The following is a 22,552-nucleotide window of genomic DNA, read 5'->3' as shown; positions in this document are numbered from 1 at the left end:
GTTTAGATGCTGAAAAGTACGTCACAGTCTATGGCATCCTTGGCTTTCTGGACTAACAATGACCCAAAATTCCCAAGACTAGAATATATTTCAGCTAGTAAAAAGGACCAAGTGGTTCTACATGTTTTAACCCAGGGAGAGGTTATATATATGTGTGTATGTGTGTGTGTGTGTGTGTGTGTGTATGTTTTTTTTTCAAAAATGCATGTTCAGGTATGATACATAGAATGATTCCGATAATTCAATTTTTGTATTAAAAAGCTCTGTGCATATGTATAAATGTTCTGGAATGATACATATAATGATTAAGATAATTCAATTTCTGTATTAAAAAGCTATGTGCATATGTATAGAGGTAGATGTATATAGATTTAAAAATGATATACGTTGTTATATGAAAAGGCAAAAATGTGGAACGATACAATGATTAATGAACCAATAACACTGCCAAGTTCTGAGGCGTTTACTTGGGCGGGGGAAGAATGGCTATTTATCTTTTACTTTATATGCTCCCCCATGCTAGCAATTTTAAAAGCTAACATTTATTGAGCGGCTACTGTGGGCCCAGAACTGTGCTCAACATTCCGAATACTGAGCGTCGTCTTCCTCCATCCTCGCAGCCCTGTGGCTGCCGTAACCTGCCTGTTGATATTGAAGTTGCTTAGAGGCGCCGAACTGCCAGGGAAAGGGGATCTAGGTACTTTCCAGGTACTTCCCTGAGCTGTGTATACATACCAGCCGCACCAGTGTGACCGGGTTGTGGGTTTATTTAGGAAGACTTGGTGGTGGGGGCAGGTGCTACGCAGCAACCCCTTGGGGCTGATGCTGCTTATAACGATCCAAAGTAGTGCCTACTGTTGTTATTCCCAAGTTAGAGATGAGGCGCAGAGAGGTTAAGTAATTTGCACAATGCCTCCCAGCTAGGAAGTAGCAGAGCCAAGATCTGAATCCCACACTGTTAAAAAAGCAGAGTTCAGACTCTCAATGTGAATTTGTTACAAGACAGTGTTACTTCATATAATTTAAAAAATATTTCAAAAATTCAGATGGCCAAGCTAAAAAATGTGATTTTAATATAGTCTAGAGACACAGAAATAAAAAAAAATTGGAAAAAATGGAAAAAAAATGTTATCACGTGTAAAGGTGGGTATCAAACTAGAACAAGTATCTACCGTGTGAGAGACCACTGCTACTAATGTTAAGTCAGGTGTGACATTTGACTTGTAAGTTTTCACCTAAAGTTAACTTCTGTGACTATTTCCCCCCACCGCCCCCACCCCTTTAAACAGGAGAGATTTACAGATAGCATTCGAGCGTCATGGAGCCTCTAGGTTCTACTTTGACGGCGACTTATGCCCACCCCAGGCCAACACCAGCCAGCTTTCTCCCAGCCGTCAGCACCAGGGCATCGAGCTACAGGGACCGCTTCCCCCACTCCAATCTGACCCACAGCCCGAGCCTTCCTTGGAGGCCGAGCACGTACTACAGAGCAGCCGCCAACTCGCCGGCCTTGGAGCCGTACTGCGCCAGGTCCCAGAGGGCGTCCCAGAGCGCCATGCTTCCGTTTGTCTCCAGCAGAACCACTCTGCTCACCAGGTACACGCCCGATGACTGGTACAGGTCCAACGTAACCAACTGCCTGGAGTCCAGCACTTCCCGCCACAATTCAGAGAGGCTGCGGGTGGACACGTCTCGTCTGATTCAAGACAAGTATCAACAGACAAGAAAGACCCAGGCTGACTCCACCCAGAATCTGGGCGAACGAGTCAACGACATAGGGTTTTGGAAATCTGAAATCACTCATGAGCTGGATGCAATGATTGGAGAGACAAATGAACTAACAGATGTTAAGAAAAAACTGGAGAGGGCTCTGATGGAGACAGAAGCCCCTCTTCAGGTAAATATAAGACCTTACTGAAAGGACACAGCATGCTAACGATTATAGCCCAGTGGTTGAATTTCTGAGGTTACTTACCTGTTGAATTATATTTCACTTCCCCTGTGGAGACCAAGCCCTTATCAATCACTCTGTAACAGGTTTCAGGGACGATAGAAGGAATTCTGAATGCAGGGCCATGGAGGCTGATTAAAGCGACACTCTTAGGACAGGCAATGTTTCATGGTGGAAAAGCTATCTTTCCATATCTGAAATAGGCTGCTTGGTCATTGCTGTCCCTGGATTAACATAAACGTTATTTGGGAGGGAAAAAAATAACCTGTTCGTTTAGGCTACGTCATGAAATGCCTTCTGTGCATACGTTATGATTCAACTTAAGGGCACAGTGAGATGATCAACTCAACCTTCTTAGGAGATGGAGTGAGTTTGATTAAATAGAAAAATGGGACTGAGGTTAAGCCAGTTGTGGTCAGGGAGGCAGCCTTTTAGTTGGTTGCTGGCCTCTGACCTGGCTTCTTCTTTTTTATTTTTTTAATTTTTATTGAAGTATATTCAGTTTACAGTTGACCTGGCTTCTGAGTGGGGTCCAATTACCTCTAACCCTCTAAGTGTGTGATGGGCCCCCAAACCCATTCTATGACTGTTGAAAGAAGACATTCTGTCCTTGAGGATGTGCAAAGGACAGACGTTATTTTAGAAGTTGTATACGTGTGGCTGGGCCAAGCTGACACCGTTTTCTCCATGTGTGTGAGACTCATTTTCCAGGCGACAAGCGTTTTCAGCAGATCTTCGCTGTGGCATCTGTAGCAGATGAGTTTAGAGAACCAAGTAGCTGGACGTCTGGTGGGCGGAGGGCTGTCAGAGACCCCTGCACACCGCTGCTTCAGAAGAGGGATTGCAGACGGTCAACCGTATATAAGAAAAAAATTAAAACTCAATAATAAAGATGCAAACTAAGTCAATGAAGTTAGCGTCTTTGGCTTATGAAATTTGCAAAAATGAAAACTGATTATGTGATGGGTTGGCCAAAGGGCAGAAGATGGATACTTCACATATTGCTAGCAGACTACAGATGAGTAGAAACTTCTGGAAAGCAATTTTGTAATACACAGGAAAAGAATCAGAGTTCCCTTCAATCCATTAATTCATCTTCTAGTAAATGTGAATTGTACTATTAAAAAAGAGTTGCACTCAAAGATTCTGTCCAGTGACATTGTATCCAGATTACGGTGTACATATGCTTGTCTTTAATGCTTTTAAAAAATTTAACATTGTACGGTCATCCCAGGTCATGAAATACTCTTTGAAAGAAGTATTTTGGCATTTACATAATGTTCTTTCATACGTAATTTAGTTGTTTGCTATCTGAGCTGCTTTCCGTTGGAGTCATTAACATGCTTTGCCTCAAAGACTCCTTCAGGCCAACTATTTAACAGCAACCCTAAAAAGCCTAACGTGAAAGTTTAAGGACATTGTAGCTTCTATTCTGTCAGAAACAAACAAATAAAACAGTGATAGGACTATGGCTAAATCATCTTCTCTCCATTTTTCCTCTTGAATGGATAAGGCGTGCCATTTATAAAATAGGAAGACAGCAAGTGGCACTTTAACAACACTCACCTGGGTTTTTGGCTACACAGGTATTTTTGGTGTCTGGAAAGATAATCATTTGTTTCTTCCTCACTCTTCTCAGTAGAACATGTTTGGAAATAATACGTTGAAGACTATGTTTTAGGTCACTGAACTATTTCTCTAGAAGGAATTCATGCCAAGTAAGTTTCTCAGGTGCTCATTTGGGGGGATCAAGGAGAGCCATGACTTCATTTTATCAGCTTTCCAAATTAGGAATTTTTTTCAAACTACTTTGAAGATCTAATTCTACTTTTTGCTAGCAGCAGGGATCTCGTTAGCTGTCAGATGATGAGTCTCTTGTTTGACGTCTGACAAAATGGCTTGAAAAGTTGGAACTGGGAGCATCTACTGACTTGGTGTAGAGACAGGTCATTAGAAGTGCCAGTCCCTGGTTCTTGTCAGTTTGTGTCAGCATTTTCCATCCTCTGTGTGTCTGCAGGTAGCCCGGGAATGTCTGTTTCACCGAGAGAAGAGAATGGGAATCGATCTAGTGCATGATGAGGTGGAAACCGAGCTGCTGACGGTAAATGTGGGGGAAATCCTTCACTAACAAGGAACTTTAGTTGCAAACATGCGGTTAATGTTTAATGTATAGACACAAAAAATGATGTTCCATAGAGACACTTGTAAGGAAGGAGTTAGTGTCAGAAATTTACAACATTTAGAAGAGATAAATTGTTTTTGGTTATAAAAGTAATGGCTATTTGAGAGAATTTGAAAATTCAGTAGAGGATAACAAAAGATAATGAAAAAGAATATGAAAAGGAATATATATATACAAATATATTTATATATATATAAACGGAATCACTGTGCTGTCCACCAGAAATTAGCACAACATTGTAAACTGACTATGCTTCAATAAAAAAAGAAAAAACAAACTCACCCAAAGTTCAATTAGACAGAATGACTATTAATTTTTAATGATGTTTTAGTAAGAGGTCTTTTTAATAATAAGAGTATAAAGACTTTAGTAAGTCTTTTTAATAATCATACTTAGACATCACCCAACTTAAAGACACACAACGTATCTTCAAGGCTAGAATTATACTGTATGTTTAAATCTGAATGGCGCTTTTTTTGTTGTTGGCTAAATGCTCAGTGATGTTTATTCTTAAGTATAGATGCAGGAAGCCTTTTTTTTTTTTTTTAAAGACTATGTTTTAGAGCATTTTGAAGTTCACAGCCAAGTGGAGGGGAAGGTACAGAGATTCCCCATGTGGTTCCTGCCCTCACACATGCATGTTACTGATGACTGTACGCATTTCTGATTGTTTACTTAGAATACATTTCAGAAATGTAATCAACGTGTCAAAGGATATATGCATTTGGCAAACGTTTGCTGTGCAGCCAGACTGCCTTGCAGAAGTTTCTAGTTCCATCTGCCCCACGTGCTGCTCCTCTGCTGGCTCTCCCTCCCCTCCACCAGTTAAACCTGGTCTCGTTCTGCATTCTCGGGGCTTTTCCCCCTAGGCTGTCTCCTGCGATCTCTGCCACTCCTTCAGCTTTCAGCTTTTATGTACCTGGGCCCCTTCCCAAGCTTCATTCATTTTTTTAACCCAGAGACTCTGTTAAACGTTTGTTCTGCATCCTCAAGTGCCAAACATACTTACGCTGGGGACTCATTTTTGGGCTCACATTCCTAAAGCTTCCCTTCTGCCCTGATGCCTTCTGCTTTCCCCTTTCTGCTGAGGGCCCCGAGGGGCCCCAGTCACGGTGGCGCGGCCTGCTGGCAGGCACCTCCCCTGCCCTGTAATCACTTCCCAGCTCCTGCGGACTGTTCCTCTGATTTGCTTCTCACCCCCCACTTTCCATTTTCCCCACCTCTGTCCTAAATTGTCCTCTTCCTCCTCCATAGCGGGCTCATGCCAAATCCCCAGACCCCTTCCCTTCCCCCAGTTCCACTTGGACAGGACTGCCCATGATCACCTGTATTTCCATCCGCTCAAAACCCTTCCTGGACCCTGTCATCCCACTTGTTCCTTCCACCGCGTGGCTCTCACCCCCTTCTCAGTCTCACTTCCCATCCCGACTTGCTGAGATTCTGCTGCAGCAAACGATTAGCTCACTGTCCCTGAGCCGGCTTTGCAGGGTCCCCACCTTTTGGACTCTTAATGGCCCCTGGTAAGAAATGGATCCTTTAAGGAAGCACATATCACTGGCCAGCAGCCTGGTCATCAGTAATTTTGTCCTCACAAGTCATCAAGGGTCCGTCTCCACATCGCATTAAATATTTTCAGTAACCCATTAGCTGAAGGACGATAAGCAGAAGTTTTTTCTTTGCTCTTTCCTTTCCTCTACTTCCTGATTCCCCGAAAGAAATGTGAGTTGAAGTCATAGACTCAGAAAGCTCTGGCTGCTACAGAAAGCCCATGCAATCGGCTTTGTAAAAGCCGCAGTCCCTGCCGGTGCAGATGAGTGATTAGGAACAAGACGTCCTGCGTGAAGTAGCTTTACCAGGAGGGGTTCCTGCTGGTCCTTCTTTCCTAACCTCTGATGAATCTCACAAGCCAGAACAATCTGTCGCCTACTTTGTCATCCCAGACTGGGGCGGGGGGAGGTAATAAAAATGTCCTACAGTTGTTTCTGGTGATGGTTGCACAACTTTAGAATATACTAAAAACCACTGAATTGTAGTTAAATATGTGAATTCTATTGTATGTGACTTATATCTCGATAAAGCTATTTTTTAAAACACAAGAACCACTACTTTAGAGGCGAATATTTTATAGGTCAGTAGCAGAGGCCGCTTTACTTCAAAATAAATGAATCTGCAATTAGAGTAATGATTTGTTAATTGGGGGGGGCTGGGGGGCACTGGTCATTGCCAATTAATTCAAGCAGTGAACTTGTACTGTTGACTGTGAAGCGCATTCAGCCAGTGATATTCACCAAATTCTTACCGAATGGCTTCTCTTGGGGGACCGTTGATGGGATCACCTCCTTAGTACTCCCAGACCACGCTAACTCCCTGGACTCTGAAGCCAAACGAGCCTCCAGCGCCACGTTCCCTGCAGCGGCCCTGGGCTGCTCTTCCAGGCTCAGGCTGCGGCTCTGCGGCAGCTCCCAGCAGGGTAGTTTCCTCCGTAAGTGGCTCTTCATTCCTTCTTGTTGCAGAAGCAGAAGGCAAAACGCTGCAGCCTCGGAGGCTTTTTGAGAGCGTGCAGGCAGTGAGGTCCAGAGATGCTGGCAAATAGAGCTTTCAGCATTTTAGAGCAAGGGAGGCCTTTCAGCAGGGGCCACCCCAGGAGGATTCTGCTCTGAGACAGTATTGACCAGAACCCTGATACCAGCCTGGGCTGGACTCTCTCCCCCAGGAGCGAGCAAGGCCGGCCTTCCTCTTCTAGGATTTCTTTTTTGTTGTTGTTGTTTTGTTTTGGTGGGGAGAGGTAATCAAGTTTATTTATTTATTTACTCTCAGAGGAGGCGCTGGGGATTGAACCCAGGACCCCGTGCGTGCTAAGCATGCACTTTACTGCTGAGCCATACCCTCCCCGCTCATCTAGGATTCCTGCCTCTAAATCGCCTGTGGGACCGGAGCTGCCTCACAACCAGCCGAGGCAGGAGGGGCAGCTGGTGGGTCATCTCCAACTGACTCAGAGCACAGACTGAGAGTGCAGATCTCCAAGGAAACGCCCCTTCTCCCCACACTCAAAGATAAGTGCGGCATTTGAGAATACCGTCACCAGACGGCATCGTGCACAGAAACGGAGTGCCTGCTCCCGCAGGTGATGCTCTCCGCTAGCCGACTCCACCGGACTTGTAATTTGATTTTTTAATGCAGTTCTTTTTAAAAATAAAATTATTTGTGTTTAGGTTTTTTTGCGGGGGAGGTAATTAGGTTTACTTTTGACTTATTTTTCTAATGGAGGGACTGCAGATTGAACCCAGGACCTGGTGCACGCTGAGCACATGCTCTACCACTGAGCTCTATACCCTCCCCCTGCAGTTTGATTTTAAAAGTTTGCCTTCAGTAGCCTGTTCTACCTGCTAGGAGGGTGGCAGTGTAACGTAGAAAGGCTCACTTAACACGGATGCCCAGAACCGCGTATGCAGCCTCCGTCCGCAGGAAGCAGCGTCTGGATTGAACAATGAGGTCCAAGAAACGATCGTCCAGCAATAACTTGGGACAGAGCCGAGAATCGGCATGCGGCCCCATCTGTGGTCAGAACTCAGTGTTCTCGTGACCTGGCCGGTGTTCCTCAGCTGAGAGCAGGGTGGAGCTGAGAATCAAGTGCTAAAATCATGCTGACCGGCTGCGTCACCACATCATAAGGCTTACCATTCACTGAAGTGGTAACATCCGCGAGGCACAGAGTTATCTACCCAACAGCCCGGAAGGGTGGGTGTTATCACCCTTCGTTTATAACTTGCCTTTGCTCCTTGCGCCAGCATTCGCAAAGCCAGCATCTGAACCGGGGCTGCCGGATGCCAGGGCATGTCTTTAACCGCCATGCCACGTGAGACCCAGGAGGGTGAGGCCACAGGGGGCTTCGCTTGAGGTGAAGGGAAGCCCGAGGCCGTGAAATCTCTATCCCACCTCCCCAGCCCCCCACCCCATCCCAAGATGACCGTGCCCGAGAGGAGAACCATAATGAGATGCTTTGTGAAGGCTTCAGCTGCTCCACGAATAGGATTAATTCAAGGTTCTTCAGAGCACTGGCTGGGATTCCTTGTTCACTTTCCATCTTAAGTCACCATCTCTTCATTTTGGTCACTGAGATGCTGAGAGACTCAGAGAGGTGACTGTGACCCTTTTGTTTGTTGGTTCTATTATTTCTCCCCAAGTTCAGGATCCAGAAGGGAGAGACCCACTTGACAGGCTCTTAATGTGTGGTTCTTGGATTTTCTGGCCTGACTTTCGTGTTTGTGGGTGTCAGGCAGCAGCTACAGGTCTGAACACATCCAGGCTCTTCTTACATCCTGCCTTCTCCCTGCACGCATCACCGTCCTGTAAACTGTCTTCTCACGGGCGCTGGAGGGAACAAGGCCTGTGCCCTGCATTTGCTGCCATGGAGGCACTCCCAGGCCGGCCTCAAGCATGAGCACAGACTAACAGGCAAATGAACACTGGGGACAGTTCCAAAAGTCTTTGCTTTTAGGCATTCCCTGTTTCCATGAAGCTTTCTGCCTCCGTGATGTTCACCATATGACATTATTTAAGTTCAAATATAAACATGAGTCTTGAAGGATTTTTTTTTTATAGCAAGAATCTCATTAAATGCATTTTTTCCACTAAAAGTTCCAGAAATCCCCTCTACGTGCATTGTGCACCATAGCGTAAAAGCGCACGAGGATTTGGGGTTTTAAGTGGTGCTTTCTAAGAGTGTTCCATGAATCCTTTGCCAGTACCTCCCTGAAACAGCTACACACACACACAGCAAGCCACAGAGAAACATGAAGACTGAACGACGCTAACGTCTAAGGCGCGCACAGCCCACGCGGAGGACGTGCGAGACGTCTCTGCTCCCTGCGAGGGCGGGGCGTCTGGTAACGTCGTGGGAATTTAGTCTTTCGTTTACTCCATTAATTCAGGGTACCAAAGAATCACGCAGGGGGGTTATCACTGAAACAAACTTGAGGCATAATATTTTTATGCTAACCAATTGAACAATAAAAGACTAAGAAGATTATATAATTGAGTAATAATTAACATTGGCACGAAGAGGACTTTAAAGCAAATTAACAAAGACAGAAACCAAAAGGGAATGTTTGCTTGCTTGACATCATAGGAATCATGAATGTATATCAAAAACACCACACACAAAATAGAAAGGCAAGGGCCAAACTGGTTAAAAAAAAATATATATATATTTTATATCTGATACAACACTGTTATGCAACAGCATATACATCCCAGAAGCATCAAGATGCCACATGTGAGGCATGGATAATGCAGCTTTTCAGGTGAGGACAGGAGCTGGGCTGCAGGGCAGAGGCAGGATGGAGGCGAGGGCTGGCCTCCAGGGTGGAAGTCGGCCTCTCTCTGCAACAACAAGCCGGGTCTTATGGAGGTCACATGCATTACCAGAGAGAAGTCCCTTTTAGACTGTCCTTTTCCCGCCCAGATTTGCTTTTCTTGGAATAATACTTAGGATAGAAGAAGCCATGTGTTACATTCAACCTTGCCCATCACCCGAATTCGACTGATGGATTATTTTAATTAAGGACTAGCGACAAAATAATAAAGAAAACTCCTAAAAATTTCCCCCTGATCCCAACTTATTCCGTAACAAATTCTCTATCGCCCTGTAAAGGTTGAACCTCAGTCTAATATTTCGACAGTAATATCATGAGGGCCCAGAGGTAAAAAAGTGAGTGTAGAATTGTTTTCCCCAGAAACAAAGTTTTCCTTCCTGTTTTGTTACATTGTTGACTTTGAATGTTACGCTCAATAATCAAAACATTAATGTGGTTTTTTTTTTTCAATTGAGTAGGAAGTTGATATTATTCTGTGTTGTCAAGAAAGAATGAAGATGCACTTGGACAAAGCCATTGCCCAGCTGGCGTAAGACATTTATATACAATTGTATTATACACTTACAAGTCTGTCATGGAACGCCTCCCAGTCAGATTTCTCTTAGCGTCCTACACAAGGATTTCTCATCTGGGGACACACACCCCCACACACATACACGTTTTTATTTAGAGGTTAAGATAAGGGCTTGGAGAATTTGCTTTAAATTTTTCTTTAAAGAAGTAATTCTTGCAATGCTTTCAAAAGGATTTTTCTTCCCCCTAACTTGGAGTGTGGCTAAGATTTCTTTTAACTCAAAAGACTTTTATCCTCTGAAAGAGATGGACTTGTGTATGTTCAGCCCAACACTTGGAAAGTGATGAACTGTGGAGCACTTTTCTATATACTTTCCCTTCCTCCTTAAAAACTCAGCCTTCTCTGCTTTCCTGGCCACCCTGGTCCCTGCTCCTTGCTGCCGCGATTATACCGCTGCGTTCACTGCATCCGCTGCACTGTAGCTGTTTGCTCCCTAGCAGAGGGCAAATTCTTCTTTTCTTGGCAATAGCAGATAGTAGGTACTTAATATTTATGGGGGCATTTGAGGCAAAAAATAAGTCAGAGGAAGGTTTGGAGCAATGATGACAGCTCTCAGCATAGAAGCTGTATTGGCTGAGCCTGCTGCCTCACAGGGATAGAAAGGTCAGCATTCATTTGGTTACAGCCTTGGAAAGAAGTAGTGTCGACCGTGCCACACAAAGGAAGCGGTGATTCTGCCCCTGCCGATGCTCTCAGGGACATCGGCGAGGCAGCCAAAGGAGCGAGGTGCCGCTCCCGCTTGCTTGCCCCGTCCAAGGGTGGGCGCGGCGGCAGCCGGGGAGGGCTGCAGGCTGAGCTCTCCTCAGGCTGCCACGGGAAGGGGCTCTTTAATTCAGAAATTGGTGAGGAGGGCTCCAGATGGGTTGAGGATGACTGACCGCGCATGGCTTGGGTAACTGGACGGTTTACTTCATCTGTAAACACAAGGCAGGGCAGCTCTGGTATTAATTTCTTGCTTCTGCTCTCTGGGAATTGCAGAAGCAGTTTAGCGCGGTTCCAGTCATTGTTCTGTTCTGTTTCCTTCCGGTCCAGTTCCTAATCCTCATTTTTTTTCCCTCGACTAAAATCTGCTGCCCACCTTCCGTGTCCTTGGCTCTTCTTGCTCCTGCCTGCTGCCCCCGACAGCTCCGGCCCAGACCGCCTCCTGCGCGGCCCCGCTTCAGGCCTGTGCAGACGGCTCTGTCTCTGCGTGTGCACTTGCTTGGCATCCGCCTGCTAACGGGGTCTCTATGTCCCCTGCGGTCTCTGCTCAGCCCAGCACAGACTGATCCTTTAAACTTGTAAAGCAGTGGGTTCTCGTTTCACTGCGAGGAAAAGCTGACTCCCGCCAGGGTCCACCTGGGCCCTGCTCTTCACGTCCTTGCTCAAGCATCACCTTCTCAAGGGGCCCTACCCTGACCATTGTGTTTAAAATCCTCATTCACGTTCCCAGCCCCTCTTCTGCTGCGGTGTTTTCTGCGCTGTGCTGCTGACGAACCACTCGAGTTGCTTACCCCTTCTGAGTCCGGCCTGTCACCTGCAGGAGGCTGTGAGCCCCTCTAGGGACGAGACGGCTGCTTTCTCCGTGGTGCGTCTCAGGCACACCGTCGGCACCCTAGAGTTACTCGCTGGATGAACCACTCCACAAGTCAGGACGTGGCTCACCTGTCGCCCACGCCTGCCCCATGGGCCTGTGTCTGGCACTGAGCTGCCGGCCGGGTGGGTCCCGGGTGGGTCCCCCCCTGCCTGGCAGGGCAGGAGCACCACGCATCTCAAACCCACCAATTCGTCTTCCTTCCCGGGAGGGTGGCTGCTGGAGCATGAGCCTGGGGGGGGGGGGGCCACCCATTCCTCCTCTCTTTCCAAGCACTCTGACTCCTGCCCCGGAGGTTGGTTCTGACCCTCAGTTTCCACCTCCTGGCAGACCTCTCCCGCCCAGCACCACCACAAACTGAGGTCGTTTACAGAGGGAGGGAGGCTGGCTCTAAATACTTCATACTGTCTCAGGGAATTACTCCCAGAATGGAGACGGAAGACGTTAGGATGTTGAAGGGGAAAGGGAGGTCCAGCTGTGGACAGGTTACTCCAAACCAGCGCCCTGTCTGGAGCGGTTTGTGGGTTAGGAAGATGCGCCCCGAATACGGGACCTCTTCTGTCCCCGGACCGGGCAGTGCGGGCAGGGTTCTAATCACTCACACGTGCGGACGTCTCCAGGGGACGCTCATCTCGTGGAGAGGTTGGATATTATGTGAAGGAGGAGGAGCGACCCGGAGAGCTGTCATGGGTGGGGGTGGGACACGGGACCTGAGCCTGAAGCTGCGTCTGCCCTCCGCGTTTCAGAGCCAACAGAGCTTCCCAGCACGAGCTGGAGAAGGACCTGAGTGACAAACAGGCGGCTTACCGCATCGACGACAAGTGCCACCACCTGCGCAACACGTCGGACGGCGTCAGCTTCTTCCGCGGAGTGGAGCGCGTGGACGCGACGTGAGTGTTTCGGCGACATTTCGTTCACCCCTCCTTTCAAACGGTGCAGCGCACAGGCTACGTCGGAGGTCACGGGGGGCGGGGGGGGGGGGGAGAGGGAAGACGGCCTCGTCTGAGCCAGTCCTCAGGACGCACGTCTCTTGCGTCCTTTACAAAAGGGTAAACGAAGACTTGTTTGTATTTCTAACTATGAAAACAGCGCCCGCTTGATGCAGAAAACCTAGAAAACACAGTTAAGCATAAAGAAAATAAAATGGTACGAGTGTGTGGGGTGCCCGGGCGGCAGGGTGGGGGCGGGGCGGGGCCCAGGCTGAGAAACGGCTCAGCGCTTCATGATTCTTTCCGCCAGGGCTTGTTAGCCTTGCTCTGTCAATGGGATTTTTTGCCAGGCTCCTGGATGCAGCCTTGGCTTGATGGTCTCCACGCATTATCTTAGAAAAAAAAAATCAACCGGACTGAGGTGAAATTCACTTACGCTAAAATGCGTTCGGTGTAAAGGCCATTTCGGCGCGTTCTGGCGAATTCCTGCGCCTGTGTGACCGCGACCGCGCAGCTGCCATGCCTCCATCATCCCCCAAAGCGTTTCCTTGTGCTCCTTCCCGCGCTCATGCCCTTCCCCTCTTCAAAGTGACCCGCAGTGGATTCTTTCCCGTGAGGCTGGCCAGCCCAGAACAGCCCCTCTCTTGGTACTCCTGTGACAAACAGCAGCAAGTGCCACCTCCAGGCGTGAATCGGATTCAGATCCTAGGTCCTCAGTGGTCCCAGTGAAATGCCTCTTCCTGGGCCTGAGGTGAGCAGGACGCAGCTTCCTGTTCTCCTTCCAGGGTGGGGCGGGCTGGGGTCCCAGCACACGCCCTGACCACCTGGCCCTCTTCAAACTACCGGCCTCGATTTCCAGCAGGGATTCTTGGCCTTGCAGAGTGTCGGGGCTGTGGCCCGAGCTAAAACCTCAGGGCGACAGTAAGAGTCTCACGTGATACCCTTGTTCCCTCATCAAGCAAAGATCTGTCGCTGTACGCCTGTCTCACAGAGACGCCCAGTGCTAACTCACCGCCAGTCCTTGCGGTATTCTTCTACGCATGGCGATGAAGACTTAAATTTTTAAAGAATGGTATTATTGCACACGCACTGTTTGTTACAGCCTGTTTGATTTTTTTCACTTAGTGATACAGCAGAAACCTTGTTTGTGAAAATTCTCCTCTACAGTGTGAGTCTACATGCTGTGTGCATTACTTAAAAAGTTTTTTCAGGAGGGGAAGTAATTATGCTTGTTTATTTTTATGTATTTATTTTTTAATGAGGTGCTGGGGATTGAACCCAGGACCTCGTGCACGCTGAGCACGTGCTCTACCCCTGAGCTACGTCCTCCGCCTTGGATTACTTTTCAGAATGTACCATAACTTAGTCAACTTTTCTTTACTTTTGGACATTTTAGGGTGCTTCCAGTTTTTCAGAGATTGGCATTTAAATATTGCTTAAAACAGATACCCTCACACGCACATCGTTGGAGTATTCCCTCCTGATCAGTGTTTGTAGTGCCCTGTTCGGTGGCACACATACCAACACAGAAATGATGAAAGATTTGCAGGGCGCCTGCACAGGGCTGACGGGCAAAGTCAGGAAGCATTCCGTGTGTTCAGTCCTGGGGATGGGACGTACTGCATGGTGACTCTGGTTAACAATACCGTGTTGTCTGAACGTTGCTAAGACAGTAGATCTTAAAAGTTCTCATCACAAGAAAAAAGACTGTAAGTGATGGATGTTAACTAGACTTACTGTGGTGACCATCTTACAGCGTGCACATAAATCAGGTCATTATGAGGCACACCGGACATTGTGTTATATCTCAATTATATTTAATATTTAAGTAAAAGCGATTCCTCGACGTGCACACCTGAAAGGCTCTGGGTTTACAGCGCCCTCAGCACGGGGGCACCAGTTCACTCTCCCCACCGGTGGGCTAGGAGAGAATCGTTTCTAAACACGCTCACCAGAAAGTTACCACTCTCTTCGCTCTTCACTGTTCTGACAAAGGGTTATTAGGACGTCGCTGTTTTCTTTAATACTTCTTTGATTGCTCTCGAGGTCGAATACTTTTCCGTAATGCTTGTTGGGCCAGTGAGACATGTTTCTAATGAACTACACTCTCCATCAACCCCTTCCCCCCACATTGGCAGAGGACCTGGCTTATGCTGTGGATTTACAGAAAGTAAGGTAAACAAGGAGCAAGTAAGAGAAGTTTAAAGTCAGCTTTGCTTTGGGGAAGGGGAAGGTACAGCTCAGTGGTAGAGTGTGTGCTGAGCATGCATGAGGTCCTGGGTTCCATCCCCAGTCCCTCCATTTAAAAAATAATAAATTAAAAGTAAATAAAAAATGCTGTATGACATCACTTACATGTGGAATCTAAAAAAAAAGGACATAAACGACCTATTTATTATTTATAACTTGATGACTGACTTCTTGAACGTGTGCGAGCACACCTGACTGTCCTTTGTGACCGGCTTACTGCATTCTGTTGATTCTCATTTTGTGGTTGGCTTTATTCCTTTGATAACTACGTAAGTTTAAAAACCTGATGCTCCATTCTGTTCTTAGGAACAATGAACAGTACATATATGTACATTTTTAAAAATAAATAAATAACTGGCTACCCTAAATTAATAAATAAATGAGCTTTGCTCTGATGGTTACGTTTCACCCAGTAAAACCAGGATCAGGTGATCTGGGCCTTTTTCTCTCGGGATGGATGGTTGCCTGCGGATTGTCGAGGCTGATTCATCATTGTCACCGTCGTCTGGTTCTACTTCCTTCTTTCTCAGGGTCTCAGTGCCCGAGTCCTGGGCCAAATTTACCGACGACAGCATTCTTCGCTCCCAGAGCGAGCGAGCTGCCTCGGCCAAACTACGGGACGACATCCAGAACCTCCTGGTGGTGACGGCCAACGAGATGTGGAATCAGTTCAACAAAGTGAACTTGGCCTTCACCAGCCGCATCGCTGAGACTGCAGACGCTAAAAATAAGACCCAGATCCATCTGGCGAAGGTAAGCCGAGCCTGGCGGGGCCCCCGCAGCTGCCCTGGATCGAGGGGGGCGGGGGCTCCGGGACCACAGAGTCCCAGCGCAAAGCACACGACTTCCTGGCCACACAGCCTAGGAGAAGTGGAGCCCGGTACGAAGCGCACCCGTATTTCAGCCAGGTAGCCAGGCGTCCACGTGAAGCTGGCACCTGCTGGCGTGGGGGGCGCGAGGAGTGCACGGTGTCACGAAAGGTTCCTAGCCTTTAGTAGAAGCCAAAGGACTGTCATGAAAGCGTAACGAGTCTCTGTTTGTAACTAGGAGGTGAATTTATTATTAGAACATATGGGAGGCATGTTTGCTGTGAAATTATTTCAGGCCTTTTTCTGGAGCACAAAGCCAAGTCCCGGAAGCTGTTACGTGGTTCCCATGTCTCTGGTGTGGAACGTTCTCGAGTGCTTTAGGGCAAGTGGTTTATAATGACAATCAAATGAAGGACGTAGGCACAGTCGGTGCGTCTCAAGCTAAACAAGGAGCCCTTACTTTGTTTAGCGTCAGCCTCAGAGCTCCTCTGATTTCTGAGGACTGTGCTGCGTGTAGAACCCTGCACTGTCGACCGTGACAGCACCGGAGCGCGGGCGCCGTGTGTGCCCCGGGCTGCAGTGACTTCCCTTCCCTTCTCATGGTGTCTTTGGGCCACAGACAGCTGTGGGGCCAGATAGCGTGCTACATTCTGTGAAGGGCAGAGGGAAGGGGAACCTGTAGTTTTTGTTCCAGAAAGCTTAGGTTCGTGGAGAAGATGCGCCTCATACATGCAAAGCTCATGCACAGCTAGTAACACCAGGAAGCTACAAATGGTGGTTGCCAAATGACCAATACGAAATTGTTTTGGGGTTTGGAGGAAAAGTGAACATGCTGGTGGGGCCACATCGTGGGCGAAGCCTCGGGAGGTAGCCAGTCAGAGGCTGAGTCAGGCTTGCAAAGAGATCAGGCTGGCTGGCAGGGATGGTGTGTGTCCTGGGAGAGAAGCTTGGAAAGGTGGTTGGAGCCGGCGCAGGTGCGGGGATGGGGCTGGAGGGAGGAGAACCCCGCTTCCCATCTGGGGGGCAGGGGGCCCCAAATGCACGAGATGGGGAGGGCACAGCACCCAAGCCCCCGGTGTTTGCTTCTCCTTGTACAGACCCTGCAGGAGATTTTCCAGACTGAAATGACCATCGAGTCCGTCAGGAAGGCCATCAGGGACAAGTCTGCCTTCCTGAAGGTGGCTCAGACCAGACTGGATGAGCGCACCAGGAGACCCAACATAGAGCTGTGCAGGGACATGGCGCAGCTGCGGTGAGGGGCGTCCGGCGTGGGGCTGGGGGGAGCGGCGAGGGGCATGGTGGGGAAGGGGCGCCCTGTTGGGGGAGACCAGGTAGAGGGGACAGTGAGACAGGTCGGGGGATGGGACGGCGAGGGAGTGAGGGGCCCTGGGGGGGGGACGACAAGGACAGGGAGCCCCGGGAGCTGGGGGCAGCGCGGGCTCTTGGGAGAACTCCCAGCCCGCCTGCAGCTCTGAGATGCTGAGGTGCGTCTGCAGCGCGCTGGGATGTGGAAGGTCGGAGGGTGACCCCGGGGCGGGACTTTTCTTTAAAGCGTCAGTAACGAGGGTTAGTGGTGAATGAGCCCGAGCTGCAGTCTGGGGTGAGAGGACGGTCTCCGGGTGGAAGTTTGCACAACACTGTGAATGTACTTAATGCCATGAGCTGTGTATTTAGGAAGAGATGAGGTGGTAAATGTTGCACTATGTATTTTGTACCACTGGAGAAAAAAGGAAATGACCTCAACACACACACAAGCAAAGTGTGAACAAACTTTGGCCTCATCCAGGGGGCGAGGTGGCGGTGGGGGCCTTTGCACCTCCTTGGAGTCTCTGGGGTTTCCAGATTCCTGGTCTCGGAAGCAGCAGGGAGGTTGGACGCTGTGAGCTACGCGGTGTCCTGGACGCGTCAGAAAAGGGACTTGTGCACCGACCATCCCCTCTCACCGTTGCTCTCATCGGCCTCTTGGGGCGGTTAATACCTGAGGCCCTTGTTAGAAGCGTCCTCACGACCCCCCAGCCCCTCGATGGCTCATTGAGGTGCATTTCAGTTTGTTCCGCTCTCAGCAGGAATTGAAAGCAGCCGGCCTTTTTCATGAAGCACCTCCCTTCAGAGTTCAGCCACACTCTTCTCTGCTAAACACGAGGTGTATTTTATTCTTATTGTTTTAACTTGGGAGGTTCCTTTCAGGATGGGCTTGTGTGGAGTTGGCCCAGCCCTACCCCCACCCCCCTTCTGGCTTCCTTTCCAGTTTCTTATTCCCCAGTACCTGCCTGCCTGACGCCTTCTGGATTCCATCACTGCTATTCTTAGGTCCTGAAGCACGTCATGCAGAAGCAAATCAAATTTATAGCCACCGGAGGAACAAGGGGCAGCACTCGAACTCCAACCCCCCTCCCCCGCTGCAGCGGGAGACGCCGCCAGCCCTGCCCTGCGCCTGCTCCAGCAGTGGAGCTCCCTCACATCCTGGGGCCAGAACGTCTTTGAGCTCTTACCTAAGAGCCCAGCGGTGGGCTGAGGCTGTGGGTTCCCTGCAGGGGACAGCATGTTTGTGAGGCCGAGAATGATGAGAATGATGATGAAGATGGTGATGGTGGCAGCAACTGCAGCCGCTTCCATTTACTGGTCTTGCTCGGTGCTGGACACGGTCCTGCCTACTTTACCTCCTTCATTATCTTCGTTTTACAAATAAGGAGACTGAGGCAGAAGCGGCCTGGCGGCCTTGGCCCATTTGGCACCTCTAGGGAAGCGGGAGAGGCAGAGGTTGACCCCTTGCCTGTCTCCTGGAAGAGCTTCGTTCAGCCAAGCCAACGACTCGCTTCTGCTCCTCCGTCTTTCATCGGACGGTGTTTTTGCCGTCCCTCCTGTCCTGTGCCCGAGCTCATCTGGCCTTCTCAACAGCCACGTGGGATGGGTCAGCAAGACCGGTGCTGGCTCCCCACCCTTCTCTCTACGGCGGGTGGCACTGAGGGTCACGGAGGCGGCGGCGTGCCTGCAGAGCCCCGTACACGGGTGGCGCGCGTGTCGTCTGTGTCGGATGCTGAGATGTCGCCTTTTAGAGGGGCTTCGGGCAGCGGCCTGCTTTGACGTTTTTGACTTACCCGCGCTATTACACAACGGGCCATTCATTCCCAGCTGCCCCTGAGAAGCTGGGTGACTTTCAGTCTTTTCTCCCCCTTCACGGCTGAGCAGAATTTGCTTTTCCTTTCCCTCCTGCCGACCCTGTAGGGTGTCTGTTTCCTCTGCCCCTTTACTGACTTCAGGACAAAACCGACTTTTGTTTCTGCAAAGATTTCTCGGTAAAATATCATTGCCAAAAATATGGTCCTCGAGTAACAACGGCGGATTTCAGGATGATTATGGGGGGAGGGGAGTACTTTCCTTGTTCAAATGCTCATTCTGACCGCAGCCCTCGGGCCTGTAGATGAATTAAAAATAAGGACCAGGGACTCAGGGGAGTGAGGCCTTGAGAAAATGTGCTATTTTCATTTCGAGACTTTTTCTTCATTTGAAGCTTTTGAAACGGGTTCTTTGAAGAGTAATTCTAAACGTTTCCGTTGGCATCCTTGGTGGTGGGCCAGACCAGGCTTCGCTTTACTTCATCTTGATGTGTGTGTGTATATATATATATATATATATATTTTTTTTTTTAAGTGTGGTGGTTTTATTTGTATTTGAACGCAAAACGTTTTTCAGTTCTCTAACTCCCCCAAAATGAGTGGTTTCAGCAGAACAGCTCTCTGCCCTCTGCCAAGAATAAGAAACTGAGAGCGAAACGCGGCCTTGACCGATGAGGAGAAACGTGTTTGTGACGGTGCAAGTTGAGGGAGGCGTCGGGCCACTGGGCCGCCTTCACGCAGCCACGGGAAAAACAAGGATGTTAACTGCCTGTGTCCTGAGAACCCTGAATTCCTTTAATTAATTTAAAACAATTGATATTTTAATGCATATTTTTTCAGAAGATCTGTCACTGATAAATTTTCTACTAGACGAGCATTTGGCTGCAAGAAGTGAAGGCTGTCAAATCATCCTGTTCCACCCCTGCCTTTGGATTCAGGGCTCCTTCTGAGGTCGCGGAAGCCACTCAACGGGAGTGGGAGACGGGAGGCAGGCTGGCGTGGCTATAAACAGCCTGCCCTCAGAGACCCCATCACCGGCTGGCTCTAGCAGCCTCTCTGAAGGTCTGCTTCTTTGCTAGTGATGCTTTGTACCCTGGGATCTTCAAAAAAGGAACTCACTTTCAAAAAATCCAACTGGACCTCAACAACGACACCAAAACATGCTCTTAGAGCAGGTCTCAGATGGAGTGCTTATGCCCGTCCCAGACCAAAAGAGATGCCAGCACTCACGTTCAATTCCTTCCCTCCCCGTTGGAAGAGGGCAGACGGGCTCTAAGATGGACGGGGGTGCATGGTGTGGACGTTGTCTCGCTCTGTTGTTGCCTCCGTGAGCCTTTCTGGGCGCTCTGCAGGGGCGCTCGCCCTCGGGCTGGCTGCAGGTGGCTCCCTCTGGCCTGTGCTCCCTCTTCACTGCCCGGGGTCTGCTTCTTGTTCTTGGGAGACCTCATGGATGTGGGCCTCCGGGCAGCTCCCTACCTCCCGTAGGGACCTCCGTCACTGAGGACACGGAAGTTGGTCTTCACCCAATGAGCGTTTTTTGCGTACCTGTCAGCTGCCGGTGGGGCGGTGGGTGCTGCCTCTCTGGGCCTGGCAGCTGGAAGGCACCCCAAGGACTGCAGGGGGTCGGTGCTCCCGGGACACACGGCCTGCGGGCTGTGGAACTAGTCCCAGGGCTGTGGGAGGGATGTCCCTAAGAAGTGTCTGTCCACGCGGGCTTTGAGGGTGGCATGCATTTGTGGGAGGAAGAGTCGGGTAAGAGCGTTCTGGGCCGGGGGCGTAGCAAGGGTGTAGGCTCTGAGGTCGGAAACAGCAAGCACATTGGAGGACGTGCCTGTAGGCTGGGAGGAAGGGCGTGCAGGGTGCCTGGTGAGGCGGGGGACCAGGATTTTACGACTGAGGGATGTCGGGATGCGAGGAAGAGGGTGGGGTCAAGGACGAACAGGGTTTTGGTTTCAGCACTGGCAAGGATGATGTCACCACTGCCTGAGATGGGACAGGCAGGGGGCCTGGGGGACTGGTGACACGTCTGCTCCTTTCCCCACCTTGGCCTGGGTGAGCCCGGCCTGCCGTGCCCAGGAGGTGGGCCTGCAGAGCGGTCCTGGGGAGTCTCCGAACCACCTCTGCTCGTCTGCCGAGGCCTCGGACGGAGCTGCGACATCTGCCCGCTGCGCTGCCCGTCAGCCGGGTCGCTTCCCATCCCCTCTCTAGAGGTCAGAGAGGTCAAGTCCCTAGAAATTGTGTTTCATTTTTGAAAATTACTTATTGTTTTCTCTCTGGCTTTAAGAGTTGTATCTGTTCTTGATAGCAAATCAGAAAATGAAAGGAAAAAAATAAAAACCGTCCTTATCCCCCTTGCCTTGGGTGGATAACCAGTGTGACCCGCCCCCGGCACGTGAACAGAATCTCCGTGGTGTGGCAGGAGGGTTCCACATCCTGACTTTGCCAACCAGCGTCCGATTCTGAGTTTCCCTCCCCAAGGCAAGAGCTAATTCTTTTCTAGAAAGTGCCGCCTGCGTAGTATTCTGTCATCTGGCCACAGTGTCCACTGCCGTCAGGTGTTCACGGTCCCCCTTGTTCTCTCATGATGCGGTTCAGCACAGGATGACACGATGGGGAAGCCGTTCCTTCGTCCTTTTATGTCAAAGTCTTCACTTTGTTTAAACTCACACGTGAGGCAGGGATACGCTCTGATTTTGAAACAAATTCAAACACCAGCGACCTATACGGGGTGCAAAATAAGAGCCTCTTTCCTGCCCCCCCCAACCTGAACCACACTGATTCGGTGCACCTCCTTAGATGCACTGACAGTTTGTCCTTTAGGAAAAGGAGAGGGTTTTGAGTAGAAAGACTGTGGCTTAGGTGTCATCTTGAATTAATATTCTGCGAGAGCCCATTTTGGGCCTGTACTGTATCGGCTCCTGTGGTGGGGTTTCCAGATTTCGCGAATTAACAGCCAGTTAAAAATTTTTTTTAACACTCTATATTTGGTGGGGGGGTAAATTTGGTTTATTTATTTATTTGTTTAACTGGAAGTACTGGGGATTGAACCCAGGACCTCGTGCATACTAAGCATGTGCTCTGCCACTGAGCCACACCCTCCACCCATTACTGCCTTTTTGTAAACCTGTTTCCTAGTCTATTTCTTGACTGACCACGTGGCCATATCCTTTGGATGTTACTGGCCAAATCAGTGGGTAAAGGAGTCCTTGCTTAACTGAAGAGAAAGAGTTTCTAAATAGACACACAACAGAAGAAATCACAAAGAAAAAGAAAGATTTAGCTTACTAAAAATTGAAATCTTGTCTATAACAAAAACATCATGAACAAAATTAAAAGGCGAAAGACAAATTAGGGAAAACATTTGCCACAAGCTTAACAGACAGAAAAAATGAATACGCCTAATCGTTTCAGAGCTCTTTGCGAACATTTAAGGTGATTGGTGACCCCCAGTAGAAACATGAGCAGAAGACAGAGAGAGGCAGATCACGGAAAAAATGCAAATGCCGGCAGATACTTAGGAAAGGTTCGCTAATAATCAAAGACATAAAAATCAAAACAGTATCATTTAAAATAACCGGACAAGGAGCTGCTAGACTCTCCCCGTGAAACGATGCCCTTTTTCCTCTCTCTCTCAGCAGAATCAGAGCTGTAACTTGTTTGATGGTTTGGGTGGCTGACTGCTGCATGATCAGTGTCATGTCTGTTAGGTTTTTGTCATTTCGATATTTACTCTGGAAGCCTGAGGCGTTGCTCCGGGGGCGGTGCTCTGGGGAGGGGCGTTGTTGTAACTGGC

At 49.1% G+C, this 22,552-nt stretch overlaps 1 protein-coding gene across 2 annotated transcripts in view; it reads left to right on the top strand.

Annotated features, from left to right (window-relative positions):
- TEKT3 (tektin 3) overlaps nucleotides 1-22,552 on the top strand; it is a 62,506-nt gene that overhangs the window by 39,077 nt on the left and 877 nt on the right. For both annotated transcript variants that reach the window (XM_032498842.1, XM_032498843.1), the window contains exons 2-7: nucleotides 1,290-1,897; nucleotides 3,969-4,052; nucleotides 9,967-10,037; nucleotides 12,402-12,545; nucleotides 15,365-15,587; nucleotides 16,741-16,895. In XM_032498842.1, coding sequence (XP_032354733.1) covers nucleotides 1,319-1,897; nucleotides 3,969-4,052; nucleotides 9,967-10,037; nucleotides 12,402-12,545; nucleotides 15,365-15,587; nucleotides 16,741-16,895 — 1,256 coding nt within the window. In that variant the 5' untranslated portion in view covers nucleotides 1,290-1,318. The remainder of the gene's footprint in view (nucleotides 1-1,289; nucleotides 1,898-3,968; nucleotides 4,053-9,966; nucleotides 10,038-12,401; nucleotides 12,546-15,364; nucleotides 15,588-16,740; nucleotides 16,896-22,552) is intronic.

Source organism: Camelus ferus, chromosome 16 (genome assembly GCF_009834535.1).
Source record: "Camelus ferus isolate YT-003-E chromosome 16, BCGSAC_Cfer_1.0, whole genome shotgun sequence".
Lineage (NCBI taxonomy): Eukaryota > Metazoa > Chordata > Mammalia > Artiodactyla > Camelidae > Camelus > Camelus ferus.
Note: the sequence above shows the minus strand (reverse complement) of the source record. Positions and strands in the feature narration are given on the sequence as shown.